General features: G+C 44.3%; 1 protein-coding gene and 1 non-coding gene across 2 annotated transcripts; both read left to right on the plus strand.

Annotated features, from left to right (window-relative positions):
* Positions 1-7364: 7364 nt before the first annotated feature.
* Positions 7365-11633, plus strand: LOC139407909 (small ribosomal subunit protein eS12). Its single transcript, XM_071151787.1, has 6 exons — positions 7365-7397; positions 7523-7570; positions 8523-8639; positions 9351-9453; positions 9816-9917; positions 11538-11633. Exons 2-6 carry the CDS (start codon positions 7557-7559, stop codon positions 11598-11600), a joined length of 399 nt encoding a protein of 132 aa, XP_071007888.1. The 5' UTR covers positions 7365-7397; positions 7523-7556; the 3' UTR covers positions 11601-11633.
* On the plus strand, positions 7819-7896 carry LOC139408148 (small nucleolar RNA SNORD101). The gene has a single exon (XR_011634204.1). It is a non-coding gene; the product is annotated as a small nucleolar RNA SNORD101 (small nucleolar RNA).
* Positions 11634-18838: the final 7205 nt, after the last annotated feature.

The following is an 18838-nucleotide window of genomic DNA, read 5'->3' on the forward strand; positions in this document are numbered from 1 at the left end:
CCCGTTCTGAATCTCTGTGAAACCAGATGTCTTGACATACGAAGGACCGGCTGGTGGGATTGTAATGAGACCAATGAAGGCTGTGTTAAGTAATGGAAGAGGAGACCAACTGGGAACGGGTGTGTTTTTAATTACTCCTTCCTCTCTCCTCTCTTCCCCCTCTCTCTTTCTCTCCCCTCTTCTGTTTCCCTCTTTCCCCTCTTCCCTGTCTCCTTCCTGTCTCTCTTCCCCCTTTCTCTCCCCTCTTCCCCCTCTCCTCATTCCCTCTTCCCCTAGTCTCTCTCCCCTCTTCTCTTTCCCCCTCTCCTCATTCCCTCTTCCCTCTCTCCTCATTCCCCCTCTCTTCATTCCCTCTCCCTCTCTCCTCATTCCCTCTCTCCTCATTCCCTCTCTCCTCATTCCCTCTCTCCTCATTCCCTCTCTCCTCATTCCCTCTCCCTCTCTCCTCATTCCCTCTCTCCTCATTCCCTCTCCCTCTCCTCATTCCCTCTCCCCCTCTCCTCATTCCCTCTCTCCTCATTCCCTCTCCCTCTCTCCTCATTCCCTCTCCCTCTCCTCATTCCCTCTCCCTCTCTCCTCATTCCCTCTCTCCTCATTCCCTCTCCCTCTCTCCTCATTCCCTCTCTCCTCATTCCCTCTCCCTCTCTCCTCATTCCCTCTCTCCTCATTCCCTCTCCCGCTCTCCTCATTCCCTCGCTCCTCATTCCCTCTCCCTCTCCTCATTCCCTCTCCTCATTCCCTCTCCCTCTCTCCTCATTCCCTCTCCCTCTCTCCTCATTCCCTCTCCCCTCTTCCCCCTCTTTTATTAAATGATCATGGATGGGTGACTCATTGTGTATAGTTTACACATGGCAGGCTTACACTCTGCCCCTACACACACACTCTCGTGTTTCCTCACTGACTCAGAGACCCATTCCTAGTGAACGTAGTGCCATCTTGTGTTTTGTTCTGTCACTGTTAACCTGATCTAAAAACAACATTTCCTTTTGATACGTGCCATTTATATGTACTCATATATATATATATATATATATATATAGTAGAATCAACACCTGTTTTTAATATGAGAACTCTGTTTGTACCCGCCCGTCTGTGACAATCACTACGGCCTGGTTTCCCGGACCCAGATTAAGACAATAGACCTGAGATTCTCAAGGGGCGGAAGGGTAGCCTAGTGGTTAGTGCGTTGGACCAGCCGGCCCTCCGAAAGCTTGCAAATTCGATTCCCTGAGCTGACAAGGTACAAATCTGTCGTTCTGCCCCTGAACAGGCAGTGTAACCCACTGTTCCTAGGCCGTCATTGAAAATAAGAATTTGTTCTTAACCGACGTGCCTAGTTAAAGGTATACAATTTTTTTTTTTTTTACAAAATTCTCCATAGATTTTTTTTTTCCCAGGGGCTAGACTTAATCTGGATCTGGGAATCCGTCCCTATAAATTATTTTAGTTGTCTGTCCTCTGTGTGTTTTGGCTTTGGCCGTGTTCAAGAGCATCACAACTGCAATGTATCATGGGTAAATTGTGACTGACCAAACATGTCCTTTTTGACCTGGCTAACTAGAACTGTCATTGATGAATCGACACCAGTGTTTTCCCAACTCCCGGTCCTCCAGTACCCCCCAACAGTACACATTTTTTTTATTGTAGTCCCAAAACAAGCACACCTGATTTCAACTAATCATCAAACCTTCAATGACTTGAATTAGAAGTGCTTATCCAGGACTACAATAGAGATGTGTGTTGTTGAGGGGGTACAGGAGGACCCGGAGTTGAGAACCAATGCTCCTCACGATGTTGAGAAAACAAAATAAACCTTTTTTTTATTACAATGACTTTGTTGTATGTTGATAGACCATCTGTAGATGCTTCCCCCAAACTATAAAAATAAAATATTACTGGAGATCCCTCAAACTCAACTCTGGACCTCGCAGACAGTTCCTGACGTTGTTCCTCTCAAGTCAGGGACTGATTTAGACCTGGGACACCAGGTGGGTGATTCCCCTCTAACTAGGGCCTGATTTAGACCTGGGACACCAGGTGGGTGATTCCCCTCTAATCAGGGACTGGTTTAGACCTGGGACACCAGGTGGGTGATTCCCCCTCTAATCAGGGACTGGTTTAGACCTGGGACATCAGATGGGTGCAATTTACTTATCAGGTAGAACAGACATCTAGCCAACTTGACACAACTGTGGGAAGCATTGAAATCAACATTGGAGTCAACATGGGACCAGCATCCCTGTGGAACGCTTTTGACACCTTGTAGAGTCCATGTCCTGACGAAATCAGCCTATTCTGAATTCCTATTCCTGTCCTGATTTAATTGAGGCTGTTCTAAAAGTCTAAGAAGGTGGGCTGCAACTCAATATTTTAAAAGGTGTTCTTAATTTTTTGTCCACTCGGTGTGTGTGCCCACGTCTACCCCACTGATTCTTGAAATATACAGTACATTCGACTGTCGTACCCCCGTCAGATCCCATAATACCAAATCAGAACTTGTTTTACTGCTGTGTTTGTAAACAATGTAATTGTAAACAAACACTAACTCTTCAAAACATGGTTAAAACACCAACGTGTCAAAAATAAATAAATACATTTCCTTCTGAAATGTTTGGACTTTGTCAAGCCAACTAGTTGCCAACATTAAAAAATATTTGCTATAATTTCTGTGTTTTTTTATTAACATTTTATTTTACCTTTATTTAACTAATAATGTATTTTGTATGCTAGTTTGTATGCTATGCCATAAATTCAACATCTGGATGTCTAATTTTGAATAAGGACGCCTCACGTTTAACCTCATTTGTTGATGCCTCTGGAGCTTTAATGGATCCTGAGCATTTTCCCTTACGGCCTTCTGAATAAAAAAGTCAGATGCTATCAGCTCTACCCCAGGCGGGCGTGGATGGAGTGTGATTGGATCCAGGAGGAGGAAGTGACCTCGGTGTTCTGTTTTTTTTTCTTCTCTTTTTTTTTTCTTCTCTCGCAGCGTCGAGAGACACACTCTCTAATCGTTTTGAGCCACTGTCCCCACTGTTTTCCTCAGGGCGTACGGACACCGGGTACACAGATGCTGTATCAAATCAAATACAACAGGTGTAGTAGACCTCACAGTGAAATGCTGAGTACAACAGGTGTAGTAGACCTTGCAGTGAAATGCTGAATACAACAGGTGTAGTAGACCTCACAGTGTAATGCTGAATACAACAGGTGTAGTAGACCTCACAGTGAAATGCTGAATACAACAGGTGTAGTAGACCTCACAGTGAAATGCTGAATACAACAGGTGTAGTAGACCTCACAGTGAAATGCTGAATACAACAGGTGTAGTAGACCTCACAGTGAAATGCTGAGTACAACAGGTGTAGTAGACCTCACAGTGAAATGCTGAATAAAACAGGTGTAGTAGACCTCACAGTGAAATGCTGAATACAACAGGTGTAGTAGACCTCACAGTGAAATGCTGAATACAACAGGTGTAGTAGACCTCACAGTGAAATGCTGAATACAACAGGTGTAGTAGACCTTACAGTGAAATGCTGAGTACAACAGGTGTAGTAGACCTTACAGTGAAATGCTGAATACAACAGGTGTAGTAGACCTCACAGTGTATTGCTGAATACAACAGGTGTAGTAGACCTCACATTGAAATGCTGAATACAACAGGTGTAGTAGACCTCACAGTGAAATGCTGAATACAACAGGTGTAGTAGACCTCACAGTGAAATGCTGAATACAACAGGTGTAGTAGACCTCACAGTGAAATGCTGAATACAACAGGTGTAGTAGACCTGACAGTGAAATGCTGAATACAACAGGTTTAGACCTCACAGTGAAATGCTGAATACAACAGGTGTAGTAGACCTGACAGTGAAATGATGAATACAACAGGTTTAGTAGACCTTACAGTGAAATGCTGAATACAACAGGTGTAGTAGACCTTACATTGAAATGCTGAATACAACAGGTGTAGTAGACCTTACAGTGAAATGCTGAATACAACAGGTGTAGTAGACCTCACAGTGAAATGCTGAATACAACAGGTGTAGTAGACCTCACAGTGAAATGCTGAATACAACAGGTGTAGTAGACCTCACAGTGAAATGCTGAATACAACAGGTGTAGTAGACCTCACAGTGTAATGCTGAATACAACAGGTGTAGTAGACCTCACAGTGAAATGCTGAATACAACAGGTGTAGTAGACCTCACAGTGAAATGCTGAATACAACAGGTGTAGTAGACCTTACAGTGAAATGCTGAATACAACAGGTGTAGTAGACCTCACAGTGAAATGCTGAATACAACAGGTGTAGTAGACCTCACAGTGAAATGCTGAATACAACAGGTGTAGTAGACCTCACAGTGAAATGCTGAATACAACAGGTGTAGTAGACCTCACAGTGAAATGCTGAATACAACAGGTGTAGGTAGATCTTACAGTGAAATGCTGAATACAGCAGGTGTAGTAGACCTTACAGTGAAATGCTGAATACAACAGGTGTAGTAGACCTGACAGTGAAATGCTGAATACAACAGGTGTAGTAGACCTCATAGTAAAATGCTGAATACAACAGGTGTAGTAGACCTTACAGTGAAATGCTGAATACAACAGGTGTAGGTAGACCTTACAGTGAAATGCTGAGTCTAGTGGTTAGAGGAGGCAGGTAGCCTAGTGGTTAGAGGAGGCAGGTAGCCTAGTGGTTAGAGGAGGCAGGTAGCCTAGTGGTTAGAGGAGGCAGGTAGCCTAGTGGTTAGAAGAGGCAGGTAGCCTAGTGGTTAGAAGAGGCAGGTAGCCTAGTGGTTAGAAGAGGCAGGTAGCCTAGTGGTTAGAAGAGGCAGGTAGCCTAGTGGTTAGAAGAGGCAGGTAGCCTAGTGGTTAGAAGAGGCAGGTAGCCTAGTGGTTATAAGAGGCAGGTAGCCTAGTGGTTATAAGAGGCAGGTAGCCTAGTGGTTAGAAGAGGCAGGTAGCCTAGTGGTTAGAAGAGGCAGGTAGCCTAGTGGTTAGAAGAGGCAGGTAGCCTAGTGGTTAGAAGAGGCAGGTAGCCTAGTGGTTAGAAGAGGCAGGTAGCCTAGTGGTTAGAAGAGGCAGGTAGCCTAGTGGTTAGAAGAGGCAGGTAGCCTAGTGGTTAGAAGAGGCAGGTAGCCTAGTGGTTAGAAGAGGCAGGTAGCCTAGTGGTTAGAGGAGGCAGGTAGCCTAGTGGTTAGAGGAGGCAGGTAGCCTAGTGGTTAGAGGAGGCAGGTAGCCTAGTGGTTAGGGGAGGCAGGTAGCCTAGTGGTTAGGGGAGGCAGGTAGCCTAGTGGTTAGAGGAGGCAGGTAGCCTAGTGGTTAGAGGAGGCAGGTAGCCTAGTGGTTAGAGGAGGCAGGTAGCCTAGTGGTTAGAGGAGGCAGGTAGCCTAGTGGTTAGAGGAGGCAGGTAGCCTAGTGGTTAGAGGAGGCAGGTAGCCTAGTGGTTAGAGGAGGCAGGTAGCCTAGTGGTTAGAGGAGGCAGGTAGCCTAGTGGTTAGAGGAGGGAGGTAGCCTAGTGGTTAGAGGAGGTAGCCTAGTGGTTAGAGGAGGCAGGTAGCCTAGTGGTTAGAGGAGGCAGGTAGCCTAGTGGTTAGAGGAGGGAGGTAGCCTAGTGGTTAGAGGAGGTAGCCTAGTGGTTAGAGGAGGCAGGTAGCCTAGTGGTTAGAGGAGGTAGCCTAGTGGTTAGAGGAGGCAGGTAGCCTAGTTGTTAGAGGAGGCAGGTAGCCTAGTTGTTAGAGGAGGGAGGTAGCCTAGTGGTTAGAGGAGGTAGTCTAGTGGTTAGAGGAGGCAGGTAGCCTAGTGGTTAGAGGAGGCAGGTAGCCTAGTGGTTAGAGGAGGTAGCCTAGTGGTTAGAGGAGGGAGGTAGCCTAGTGGTTAGAGGAGGTAGTCTAGTGGTTAGAGGAGGCAGGTAGCCTAGTGGTTAGAGGAGGGAGGTAGCCTAGTGGTTAGAGGAGGTAGTCTAGTGGTTAGAGGAGGCAGGTAGCCTAGTGGTTAGAGGAGGCAGGTAGCCTAGTGGTTAGAGTGTAGAGGCGGCAGGTATCCTAGTGGTTAGAGTGTAGAGGCGGCAGGTAGCCTAGTGGTTAGAGGAGGTAGCCTAGTGGTTAGAGGAGGCAGGTAGCCTAGTGGTTAGAGGAGGTAGCCTAGTGGTTAGAGGAGGCAGGTAGCCTAGTGGTTAGAGGAGGCAGGTAGCCTAGTGGTTAGAGGAGGGAGGTAGCCTAGTGGTTAGAGGAGGTAGTCTAGTGGTTAGTGGAGGCAGGTAGCCTAGTGGTTAGAGGAGGGAGGTAGCCTAGTGGTTAGAGGAGGTAGTCTAGTGGTTAGAGGAGGCAGGTAGCCTAGTGGTTAGAGGAGGCAGGTAGCCTAGTGGTTAGAGTGTAGAGGCGGCAGGTAGCCTAGTGGTTAGAGCGTTGGACTAGTCATTCTGCCACTGAACTTGTCAGTTAACCCACTGTTCCTAGGCCGTTGTTGAATGTATTCTTAACTGACGTGGTTAAATAAAGGTTAATAATAACAAATAAACTTCTGCAAAACAAATGAGTTCGTCGCCATAGAAATGCAGCAGAGGAACTCAATTCATCACTCACTACCCCCATATAGTCAGATTTACTTCCCAGCTAACAATTCTAGGGAGAGAGAACATTTTTTTGTAATGTTCCCCTAATGTTTCAGTGTCCAGTTTTCCTTTAGTTGCGAGAACATTCAATTTGTTTTACAAAAAAAATCTTCCGATAACCTTTTTAGCATGTTTTGTTGTTAAGAGTTAGGAGAACACTCCCTTAATGTCGAACAGAACATACCCAGAACGCGTTTGCCATGTTCTCATAATATACAATATTAATGTTCTAGACACGTTTCATGGGAACGTTGCAAGAGCATTAATGTTTCCAGTTTTTCTGTGGGTTAGCAGAACATTCCATCAACATCCCAACAAACATACACAGAACTCATACACACAGTGGCATGCCATGGCAGAGTTTATGGAATATTTGGCATGGCCCATAGACTTCCACTTTCACAGTACAGCAACAAAAATCCCAGTTTTACATTTTGAAGAAAATGTGAAAATGTGCATTCAAAAATATGCATGTTATGCATACTACAATCACAGTAAACTACAGCCAAATTCAAAACACGTCAGTCGACAAAAGATAATAAAATTACGCAAATAAACATTTAATGTTTTGTATGTGAACTGTTAATTTTAAATATAGTTCAACGAATTGTATATTTCTGTTTTACAACGGAAACTCTACAAACTTCTGTTTTCTGAGCCGTTATTATTAGACAGGCAGAATCATGACTACCTACTTCTCGGGTCCTCCTTCTGCCCTTAAATGAATGTCGCCGACTGCGTGACGTTCTCTTTTACCCACCGTCAGAGAGGAGATTGGGTGGGTTTCTACATCTTCAGCAAATAATCCGTCGGATTTATCAAACATCGTTTGTTGAAAATTCACCACAATCACTGTATCATCATGAGTAGTAACGTTTCTTTCATGTTTGATCAATATTGCAGAACTTTTAGGTCCCCCATCCATCGATAATCTACAATGGCCGAGGAAGGGTAAGCGTGACGGTTGTACTCCGGTTTAGCTCCTGAACCAAGGCTAGCTAGCCAACACATGTGCACGTTTAAAAGTTTAATTGCGTGTCAAGTGGTGCTTTGTTCCGAAAATATAATTTCCATGTTTCTACTTGCACTTTTAATACTCTTGACAACACTATGACATATAGTCGGGTGGCTGCAACCAAGTATATATTTATATGTGAATGTAGCTGCATTGCTAACGGAGTAGTTAGATTGTTCCCGGCGCTTGTGTGATGATTTACTTTCTTTAGTCGGATACCCCTTCACTTCAAATTATGAGTGAGATCCCCTGTCTGACACGCCGGTTGATTGCGCACATTCAACCCGGAGGACTAGCGCCTTTACCGGTCAGTTGCAGCCAACTAACTGTTGTATCCCCTTTCCCATCCCACGCGTCTCCCCATGTCCTCTCCTGTCGTTTCCCTCTCCTCTACCTTGTCTTCCTCGTCTCCCCATGTCCTCTCCCGTCGTTCCCCTTTCCCATCCCACGCGTCTCCCCATGTCCTCTCCTGTCGTTCCCCTCTCCCATCCCACGCGTCTCCCCATGTCCTCTCCTGTCGTTCCCCTCTCCTCTACCTTGTCTCCCCATGTCCTCTCCCGTCGTTCCCCTCTCCTCCACCTTGTCTCCCCATGTCCTCTCCTGTCGTTCCCCTCTCCTCCACCTTGTCTTCCTTGTCTCCCCATGTCCTCTCCTGTCGTTCCCCTTTCCCATCTCATGCGTCTCCCCATGTCCTCTCCTGTCGTTCCCCTCTCCTCCACCTTGTCTTCCTCGTCTCCCCATGTCCTCTCCCGTCGTTCCCCTCCTCCACCTTGTCTCCCCATGTCCTCTCCCGTCGTTCCCCTTTCCCATCCCACGCGTCTCCCCATCTCCTCTCCTGTCGTTCCCCTCTCCTCCACCTCGTCTCCCCATGTCCTTTTCCCCCCTCAGCATCGCTGCCGGAGGTGTGATGGATGTCAACACCGCTCTCCCTGAGGTGCTCAAGACCGCACTCATCCACGACGGTCTGGCCCGCGGTATCCGTGAGGCCGCCAAGGCGCTGGACAAGTGAGTCTGAACATTTCTGGTCATTAGTTTGTTCCCTAAGTGGCACGCCTTTCATTCCATGTGTAGTGGCTGGCACATGTTGCACTACTTTTGCCTAGAGCATTTATGTAGGGAATAGGGTGTAATTTGGGACAGACAGGAAATTGATTCTTTTTTCCCCCCTGCTGTGTTCTATTAGTTGGTGAAGTACGGCTGATAGTTGGGTTGCCATCGTTACCCAAACTCTGAAATATCTCTGTCCCAAATGATACCCTAGTCCCTAGCTGGTGCACTACTTTTGAAAGGAGTGTTCTATATATTAGGGTGTAATTTGGGAGGTAAACACAGGGGAATAGATGCGGTTACAGTTTAGGATATTATTTTCGGCGCTGTATCGTTTCGACAACATGTTAATGTTGGTGCTCTACCAGCACCAAAACTCGTGTTTTTCTTTCATAGCTTGTTTCCGTCTTTTTAAATAGGGAGCCAATTTGTTTTCAGCACCTATTTACATGACTGATCAAAATGTTTTGTCACGGCTCTCTGGTCCCTCTGCAATATGTTTTGGACCATTGAATCGTAATGCATATAGAATCACAATACATAGCATATCGGCACCTAGATATCGTGAGGTCTCTGGTAATTTCCCAGCTCTAAGCACACTAACGTAGTTACCTAGTTATAATCCTCATGTTAACTGAGCCTCGCTCTCTCGTCCTCTCCTGTGTCCAGGCGCCAGGCCCACCTCTGCGTCCTTGCTGCCAACTGTGACGAGCCCATGTACGTCAAGCTGGTGGAAGCCCTCTGCGCTGAGCATCAGATTAACCTCATCAAGGTATAAATTCTGGGATGGATAGATGGGGGGGGGGTACTGGTTACACCAATGAGAACGCAGAAACTGGTGCATATTTACAAGTCGAGAGAAAGTTGTTTTGACCTGTGGGAACCACTGAGAAGTAGTGTTATGGTGCAGAACGAAGGGGGTCCATGATGATACTGGACTGAGTGGAGGTTATACTGCTCCCTATCCTCTCTATAGTGCACTACTTTCGACCAGAACCCTATGGACCCTGTTCAACAGCAGTGCACTATATAGGTTTCTGTTTGGGACACAACCACTAGCACTGCCAAATCCTTCCATATTTTCTCCTGTCTTCACCTCTCTCTCTCTCCTCCCGCCTCTTCCCTGTGCACCAGGTCGATGACAACAAGAAGCTTGGCGAGTGGGTTGGTTTGTGTAAAATCGACCGCGAAGGCAAACCCCGTAAGGTGGTGGGCTGCAGCTGTGTTGTAATCAAGGTATATTTAAAAAAAAAAAAAAAAACATTTGACTGTAAATCTTTCTGGAAACGTCTGGGGAGATCTTACGGAGGGCTTGGAATGCTCCCTGTGGCGTAACGGCGTTATGAGGGTTGAATGTCCACTGTGTGATCAGAGCTGTTGGTGCCAGTCGAGTGCAGGTGCTGTGCCCTCAGTGCCATGCAGCTGCTTGTTCTATACATCTGGCCAGAGTGTGTCAGCCAGAGTACGAGCCCCGACACCTCACTGTGGTGTCTGGGGTCCCAATAAATGGCTACATTGACAATTTTTATTAGTTACTTTACCATACTGACCACAATGTACATACAGTGTTGGACTTTATCCACATTTTTGTTACATTACAGCCTTATTCTAAAATGTTTATCCCCTCAGTGATCGACACACACTACCCCATAATGACATCACAATACCTCATAATGACATCACAATACCTCATAATGACATCACAATACCCCATAATGACATCACAATACCCCAAAAGCAATTTTTTAGAAATATCACATTTACATAAGTATTCAGACCCTTTACTCAGTACTTTGTTGAAGCACCTTTGTCAGTGATTACAGTCTCGAGTCTTCTTGGGTATTGACGCTACAAGCTTGGCACACCTGTATTTGGGGAGTTTCTCCCATTCTTCTCTGCAGATCCTCTCAATCTCTGTCAGGTTAGATGGGGAGCGTCGCTGCACAGCTATTTTCAGGTCTCTCCAGAGATGTTTGATCTTGTTCAAGTCCGGGTTCTGTCTGGGACACTCAAGGACATTCAGAGACTTGTCCCGAAACCACTCCTGTGTTGTCTTGGCTGTGTGCTTAGGGTCGTTGTCCTGTTTGAAGGTGAACCTTTGCCCCAGTCTGAGGTCCTGGGTGCTCTAGAGCAGGTTTTCATCAAGGATCTCTCTTTGCTCCGTTCATCTGTCCCCGATAATGACTAGTCTTCCAGTCCCTGTCGCTGAAAAACATCCCCACAACATGATGCTGCCACCACCATGCTTCACCGTAGGGATGGTGCCAGGTTTCCTCCAGACGTGACGCTTGGCATTCAGGGCAAAGAGTTCAATCTTGATTTCATCAGACCAGAGACTCTTGCTTCTCATGGTCTGAGAGTCCTTTAGGTGCCGTTTGGCAAACTAAGCGGGCTGTCAAAAAAAGTGGCTTCGGCCGGTCCACTACCATAAAGGCCTGATTGGTGGATTGCTGCAAAGATGGTTGTCCTTCTAGAAGGTTCTCCCATCTCCACAGATGAGCTCTGTCAGTGACCAGCCGACATCAAGAATGATCAGATGCTCCTGAGCTCAATTTCAAGTATCCTAGCAAAGGGTCTGAATAATTATGTAAATTAGGTATTTCTGGTTTATTTTAAATTTGCTAATTTCTCAACCTATTTTTGCTTTGTCATTATGGGGTATTGTATGTAGACGAGGAAAATAATTTATTTATACAATAGGGCTGTAACGAAACAAATTATGTCAAGTGGTCTGAATACGCTCAGAATGCAGTGTATGACCCTATTTAGTGCCATTTAGGACTGTAAAACTGTCTTGTAGGTAGCTCCTTTATAACATTTAGTTTATACCCCCCCCCCCCCCCTCTGTCTCTCTAGGACTATGGCAAGGAGTCTCAAGCCAAGGATGTGATTGAAGAGTACTTCAAGGCCAAGAAATGAGATGTCCGTTTTCAATAAAAGCTTGTGGAAATACGTGTCTTTCTGGAGTTTTTATTAAATGAAAGGTTCACCCATTTTGATATTTTTGTGTGCATCTTAGTGTTCCTTTGATTTTCCCCCTGGGTCATTTAATGTTTTCATGTGTATCTGATCGAAAACATCTTATCATGCATGTCAGATTTCAATACTGTCCGATGTCAACTCGAATGAGACATTTTTTTGCGGTGTTCTTACCTCAACTGTGTAATTTATCGGAAGGATCAGCACGTTTCTCCGGATTTTCGCCTCTAGTCCAGGGTGCATTACATGGTGCTGTTACCAGAGATATTATAGAGAGGAGATGGCAATGTATGACGCCTCAGACTGCCGACCAATCGCGTGTACGTTGTTATGCCGCGTCACGTGGTTGCTAAGCTAATCGTCATGCAATGCCTTGTGGGTGTGTGTAAAGAAACGTGCCTGTTTTCCTCGGAAGTACAGTGCCTTGCGAAAGTATTCGGCCCCCTTGAACTTTGCGACCTTTTGCCACATTTCAGGCTTCAAACAAAGATATAAAACTGTATTTTTTTGTGAAGAATCAACAACAAGTGGGACACAATCATGAAGTGGAACGACATTTATTGGATATTTCAAACTTTTTTAACAAATCAAAAACTGAATAATTGGGCGTGCAGCCCCCCAGCCCCCTTAAGTTAATACTTTGTAGCGCCACATTTTGCTGCGATTACAGCTGTAAGTTGCTTGGGGTATGTCTATCAGTTTTGCACATCGAGAGTAAATTTTTTCCCCCATTCCTCCTTGAAAAACAGCTTGAGCTCAGTGAGGTTGGATGGAGAGCATTTGTGAACAGCAGTTTTCAGTTCTTTCCACAGATTCTCGATTGGATTCAGGTCTGGACTTTGACTTGGCCATTCTAACACCTGGATATGTTTATTTTTGAACCATTCCATTGTAGATTTTGCTTTATGTTTTGGATCATTGTCTTGTTGGAAGACAAATCTCCGTCCCAGTCTCAGGTCTTTTGCAGACTCCATCAGGTTTTCTTCCAGAATGGTCCTGCATTTGGCTCCATCCATCTTCCCATCAATTTTAACCATCTTCCCTGTCCCTGCTGAAGAAAAGCAGGCCCAAACCATGATGCTGCCACCACCATGTTTGACAGTGGGGATGGTGTGTTCAGCTGTGTTGCTTTTACGCCAAACATAACGTTTTGCATTGTTGCCAAAAAGTTCAATTTTGGTTTCATCTGACCAGAGCACCTTCTTCCACATGTTTGGTGTGTCTCCCAGGTGACTTTAAACAACACTTTTTATGGATATCTTTAAGAAATGGCTTTCTTCTTGCCACTCTTCCATAAAGGCCAGATTTGTGCAATATACGACTGATTGTTGTCCTATGGACGGAGTCTCCCACCTCAGCTGTAGATCTCTGCAGTTCATCCAGAGTGATCATGGGCCTCTTGGCTGCATCTCTGATCAGTCTTCTCCTTGTATGAGCTGAAAGTTTAGAGGGACGGCCAGGTCTTGGTAGATTTGCAGTGGTCTGATACTCCTTCCATTTCAATATTATCGCTTGCACAGTGCTCCTTGGGATGTTTAAAGCTTGGGAAATCTTTTTGTATCCAAATCCGGCTTTAAACTTCTTCACAACAGTATCTCGGACCTGCCTGGTGTGTTCCTTGTTCTTCATGATGCTCTCTGCGCTTTTAACGGACCTCTGAGACTATCACAGTGCAGGTGCATTTATACGGAGACTTGATTACACACAGGTGGATTGTATTTATCATCATTAGTCATTTAGGTCAACATTGGATCATTCAGAGATCCTCACTGAACTTCTGGAGAGAGTTTGCTGCACTGAAAGTAAAGGGGCTGAATAATTTTGCACGCCCAATTTTTCAGTTTTTGAATTGTTAAAAAAGTTTGAAATACCCAATAAATGTCGTTCCACTTCATGATTGTGTCCCACTTGTTGTTGATTCTTCACAAAAAAATACAGTTTTATATCTTTATGTTTGAAGCCTGAAATGTGGCAAAAGGTCGCAAAGTTCAAGGGGGCCGAATACTTTTGCAAGGCACTGTACATATCACGATTACAAAGCTATACATTAATACAGCTGGCGAGTTAAATATCTCACAAATGTTTGAGTATTTTTTTGAGCTAGCGGCCAATGGACCCCCCCCCCCTCCCCCCATTGACTCCTTGAAGAGCGCTCCTTGTTCCAGAAATAACCCAGAATGCACCGTAGCATTGGCAACGTTTCCATCTTAACTACATCTGCCGTTGAGACACTCTGATCTGCCGGTTGATGGTGAGATTTTAGAAACTCTTAATTAAACACTTCACGAGAGGCCATGAGCTCAAGTTGCTCAACATTTCCATAGGCTATGCATTTGTGTGAGGAAAATAGAGTGATGGCCTCTAATAAAAAGAGGAGGATCCCATCAGCTTTCTATAGCCCAGGCCTATTATATTTCTCAACTTTCCTAATATTAAGCACATTGTTTCACTTTACAACAGGAGTATAGCCTACCTGGCTGGCATGAAAATGAACCAAGGGAAAATCTTCCTCCATTCACTATTTAATTTAATTTAATTTTATTTCAAATTTCACACATCAGCTTCCTCTTATTGCTAAGAGAACTGGCCATCCAGGACCGATATACTAGGCGATGTCAGAGGAAGGCCCAACATCTTTTCATAAACGGTTCTCTCTGCTACCTCCACGGCAATTGGTACCGGAGCGCCAAGTCTAGGTCCAAAATGCTCCTTAACAGCTTCTACCCCCAAGCCTTAAGATTGCTGAACAATTATTTACATTGATATTGCTACTCGCTGTTTATTATCTATGCATAGTCACTTTACCCCTACCTACATGTACAAATTACCTCGACTGAGCTGTACCCCTGCACATTGACTCAGTACCGGTACCCCCTGTATATAACCTCCTCATTGACTCTGTACCGGTACCCCCTGTATATAACCTCCTCATTGACTCTGTACCGGTACCCCCTGTATATAACCTCCACATTGACTCTGTACCGGTACACCCTGTATATAACCTCCTCATTGACTCTGTACCGGTACCCCCTGTATATAACCTCCTCATTGACTCTGTACCGGTACCCCCTGTATATAACCTCCTCATTGACTCTGTACCGGTACCCCCTGTATATAGCCTCCACATTGACTCTGTACCGGTACCCCCTGTATATAGCCTCCACATTGACTCTGTACCGGTGCCCCCTGTATATAGCCTCCACATCGACTCTGTACCGGTGCCCCCTGTATATAGCCTCCACATTGACTCTGTACCGGTACCACCTGTATATAGCCTCCACATTGACTCTGTACCGGTACCACCTGTATATAGCCTCCACATTGACTCTGTACCGGTACCCCCTGTATATAACCTCCACATTGACTCAGTACCGGTACCACCTGTATATAGCCTCCACATTGACTCTGTACCGGTACCCCCTGTATATAGCCTCCACATTGACTCTGTACCGGTACCCCCTGTATATAACCTCCACATTGACTCAGTACCGGTACCCCCTGTATATAGCCTCCACATTGACTCAGTACCGGTACCTCCTGTATATAACCTCGTTATTGTTATTTTATTGTGTTACTTTTTATTTCGTTTTTAACTTTAATTTGTTTAGTATACCTTTTCTTAATTCTATTTTTTGAACTGCATTGTTGGTTAAGGGCTTGTAAGTAAGCATTTCACGGTTGTATTCGGGGGATGTGACAAATGATATTGGATTTGATTTTATGAAGGTCAATAATCATTCTCTTAACTTGTATGCCCTCTAGTGGATTTAGGTGGTATGACATGTACTGACGTACATTTTTATAAACGTCGATGGCAATGGGGGCGTTAGGCGGCTACAGGCTTTACTGAATGAACTACATAATACCGGAGGGGAAAAAACGAGCGTGAACTAAAAATAGATATCCTACGATCTCCAATGATAGCTTTTAGACTTATAAACCCAAACTATGGTGGAGAAAAATTATAATTAGCTATGGCTGTGTTGCGTTTGTACCATAGATTAACGACATGGGTTAGCTACATGGTAAACTTAAAACGGAAGCAAAAAAAAAAAAAAAACGAGCATTAAAACCTAAACAGTGAAACCCTGTAAGTTATACATTAGCAAATGGTTACCTGTAAAATGTAGAGCTAAACAAAATAGTGGGTAACACTTTACTTGAGACACAGCGTCAGAACACTGTCATGACCCCATACAGTACCAGTCAAAAGTTTGGACAACTACTCATTCAAGGGTTTTTCTTTCTTTCTTTTTGACTATTTTCTACGTTGTACAATAATTGTGAAGACATCAAAACTATGAAATAACACATATGGAATCACGTAGTAACCTAAAAAAGTGTTAAACAAATCAAAATATATGTTATATTTGAGATTTTTCAAAGTAGTCACCCTTTGCCTTGATGACCGCTTTGCACACTCTTTAGCATTCTCTTAACCAGCTTCTCCTGGAATGCTTTTCCAACAGTCTTGAAGGAGTTCCCACATATGTTTTGTATTGAAGTCAATGTACCCAGAGGAGGACGGACGCTAGCTATCCTCTGGCTACACGCTGGTGCTACCCTATTACTAGTGACATCACCAAGCATCAACAGGTGGCTGGGGACTACCGTAATCTTCATAATAATGTGACTGGGGACTACTGTAATCTTCATAATAATGTGACTGGGGACTACCGTAATCTTCATAATAATGTGACTGGGGACTACTGTAATCTTCATAATAATGTGACTGGGGACTACCGTAATCTTCATAATAATGTGACAGGGGACTACCGTAATCTTCATAATATTGTGGCTGGGGACTACTGTAATCTTCATAATAATGTGACTGGGGACTACCGTAATCTTCATAATAATGTGACAGGTGACTACCGTAATCTTCATAATAATGTGCCAGGTGACTGGGGACTACCGTAATCTTCATAATAATGTGACAGGTGACTGGGGACTACTGTAATCTTCATAATATTGTGACTAGTGACTGGGGACTACCGTAATCTTCATAATAATGTGACTGGGGACTACTGTAATCTTCATAATAATGTGACTGGGGACTACCGTAATATTCATAATAATGTGACAGGGGACTACCGTAATCTTCATAATATTGTGGCTGGGGACTACTGTAATCTTCATAATAATGTGACTGGGGACTACCGTAATCTTCATAATAATGTGACAGGTGACTACCGTAATCTTCATAATAATGTGCCAGGTGACTGGGGACTACCGTAATCTTCATAATAATGTGACAGGTGACTGGGGACTACTGTAATCTTCATAATATTGTGACTAGTGACTGGGGACTACCGTAATCTTCATAATAATGTGACTGGGGACTACCGTAATCTTCATAATAATGTGACAGGTGACTACCGTAATCTTCATAATAATGTGCCAGGTGACTGGGGACTACCGTAATCTTCATAATAATGTGACAGCTGACTGGGGACTACCGTAATCTTCATAATAATGTGACAGCTGACTGGGGACTACCGTAATCTTCATAATAATGTGACAGCTGACTGGGGACTACCGTAATCTTCATAATAATGTGACAGGTGACTGGGGACTACCGTAATCTTCATAATAATGTGACAGGTGACTGGGGACTACCGTAATCTTCATAATAATGTGACAGCTGGATGTGTTGAACCCTACATTAATCTGTAGGAAACAGCTGGATGTGTTGAACCCTACATGAATCTGTAGGAAACAGCTGGATGTGTTGAACCCTACATGAATCTGTAGGAAACAGCTGGATGTGTTGAACCCTACATTAATCTGTAGGAAACAGCTGGATGTGTTGAACCCTACATTAATCTGTAGGAAACAGCTGGACGTGTTGAAACTACATTAATCTGTAGGAAACAGCTGGATGTGTTGAACCCTACATTAATCTGTAGGAAACAGCTGGATGTGTTGAAACTACATTAATCTGTAGGAAACAGCTGGATGTGTTGAGCCCTACATTAATCTGTAGGAAACAGCTGGATGTGTTGAGCCCTACATTAATCTGTAGGAAACAGCTGGATGTGTTGAACCCTACATTAATCTGAAGGAAACAGCTGGATGTGTTGAAACTACATTAATCTGTAGGAAACAGCTGGATGTGTTGAACCCTACATTAATCTGTAGGAAACAGCTGGATGTGTTGAGCCCTACATTAATCTGTAGGAAACAGCTGGATGTGTTGAACCCTACATTAATCTGTAGGAAACAGCTGGATGTGTTGAACCCTACATGAATCTGTAGGAAACAGCTGGATGTGTTGAACCCTACATTAATCTGTAGGAAACAGCTGGATGTGTTGAACTCTACATTAATCTGTAGGAAACAGCTGGATGTGTTGAACCCTACATTAATCTGTAGGAAACAGCTGGATGTGTTGAACCCTACATTAATCTGTAGGAAACAGCTGGATGTGTTGAACCCTACATTAATCTGTAGGAAACAGCTGGATGTGTTGAAGCCTACATTAATCTGTAGGAAACAGCTGGATGTGTTGAACCCTACATTAATCTGTAGGAAACAGCTGGATGTGTTGAAGCCTACATTAATCTGTAGGAAACAGCTGGATGTGTTGAACCCTACATTAATCTGTAGGAAACAGCTGGATGTGTTGAACCCTACATTAATCTGTAGGAAACAGCTGGATGTGTTGAACCCTACATTAATCTGTAGGAAACAGCTGGATGTGTTGAACCCTACATTAATCTGTAGGAAACAGCTGGATGTGTTGAGCCCTACATTAATCTGTAGGAAACAGCTGGATGTGTTGAGCCCTACATTCATCTGTAGGAAACAGCTGGATGTGTTGAAACTACATTAATCTGTAGGAAACAGCTGGATGTGTTGAACCCTACATTAATCTGTAGGAAACAGCTGGATGTGTTGAGCCCTACATTAATCTGTAGGAAACAGCTGGATGTGTTGAACCCTACATGAATCTGTAGGAAACAGCTGGATGTGTTGAACCCTACATGAATCTGTAGGAAACAGCTGGATGTGTTGAACCCTACATTAATCTGTAGGAAACAGCTGGATGTGTTGAACCCTACATTAATCTGTAGGAAACAGCTGGATGTGTTGAACCCTACATTAATCTGTAGGAAACAGCTGGATGTGTTGAACCCTACATTAATCTGTAGGAAACAGCTGGATGTGTTGAACCC

The sequence above is a fragment of the Oncorhynchus clarkii genome, chromosome 4, assembly GCF_045791955.1.
Source record: "Oncorhynchus clarkii lewisi isolate Uvic-CL-2024 chromosome 4, UVic_Ocla_1.0, whole genome shotgun sequence".
NCBI classification, from domain to species: domain Eukaryota; kingdom Metazoa; phylum Chordata; class Actinopteri; order Salmoniformes; family Salmonidae; genus Oncorhynchus; species Oncorhynchus clarkii.

Bases quoted from the DNA above. Each gene is read 5' to 3' on its own strand.
- LOC139407909 (XM_071151787.1), top strand. The intron at 9,454-9,815 runs GTATAAATTCTG...CCTGTGCACCAG, and splicing joins ATCAGATTAACCTCATCAAG to GTCGATGACAACAAGAAGCT. The intron at 9,918-11,537 runs GTATATTTAAAA...CTGTCTCTCTAG, and splicing joins GCAGCTGTGTTGTAATCAAG to GACTATGGCAAGGAGTCTCA.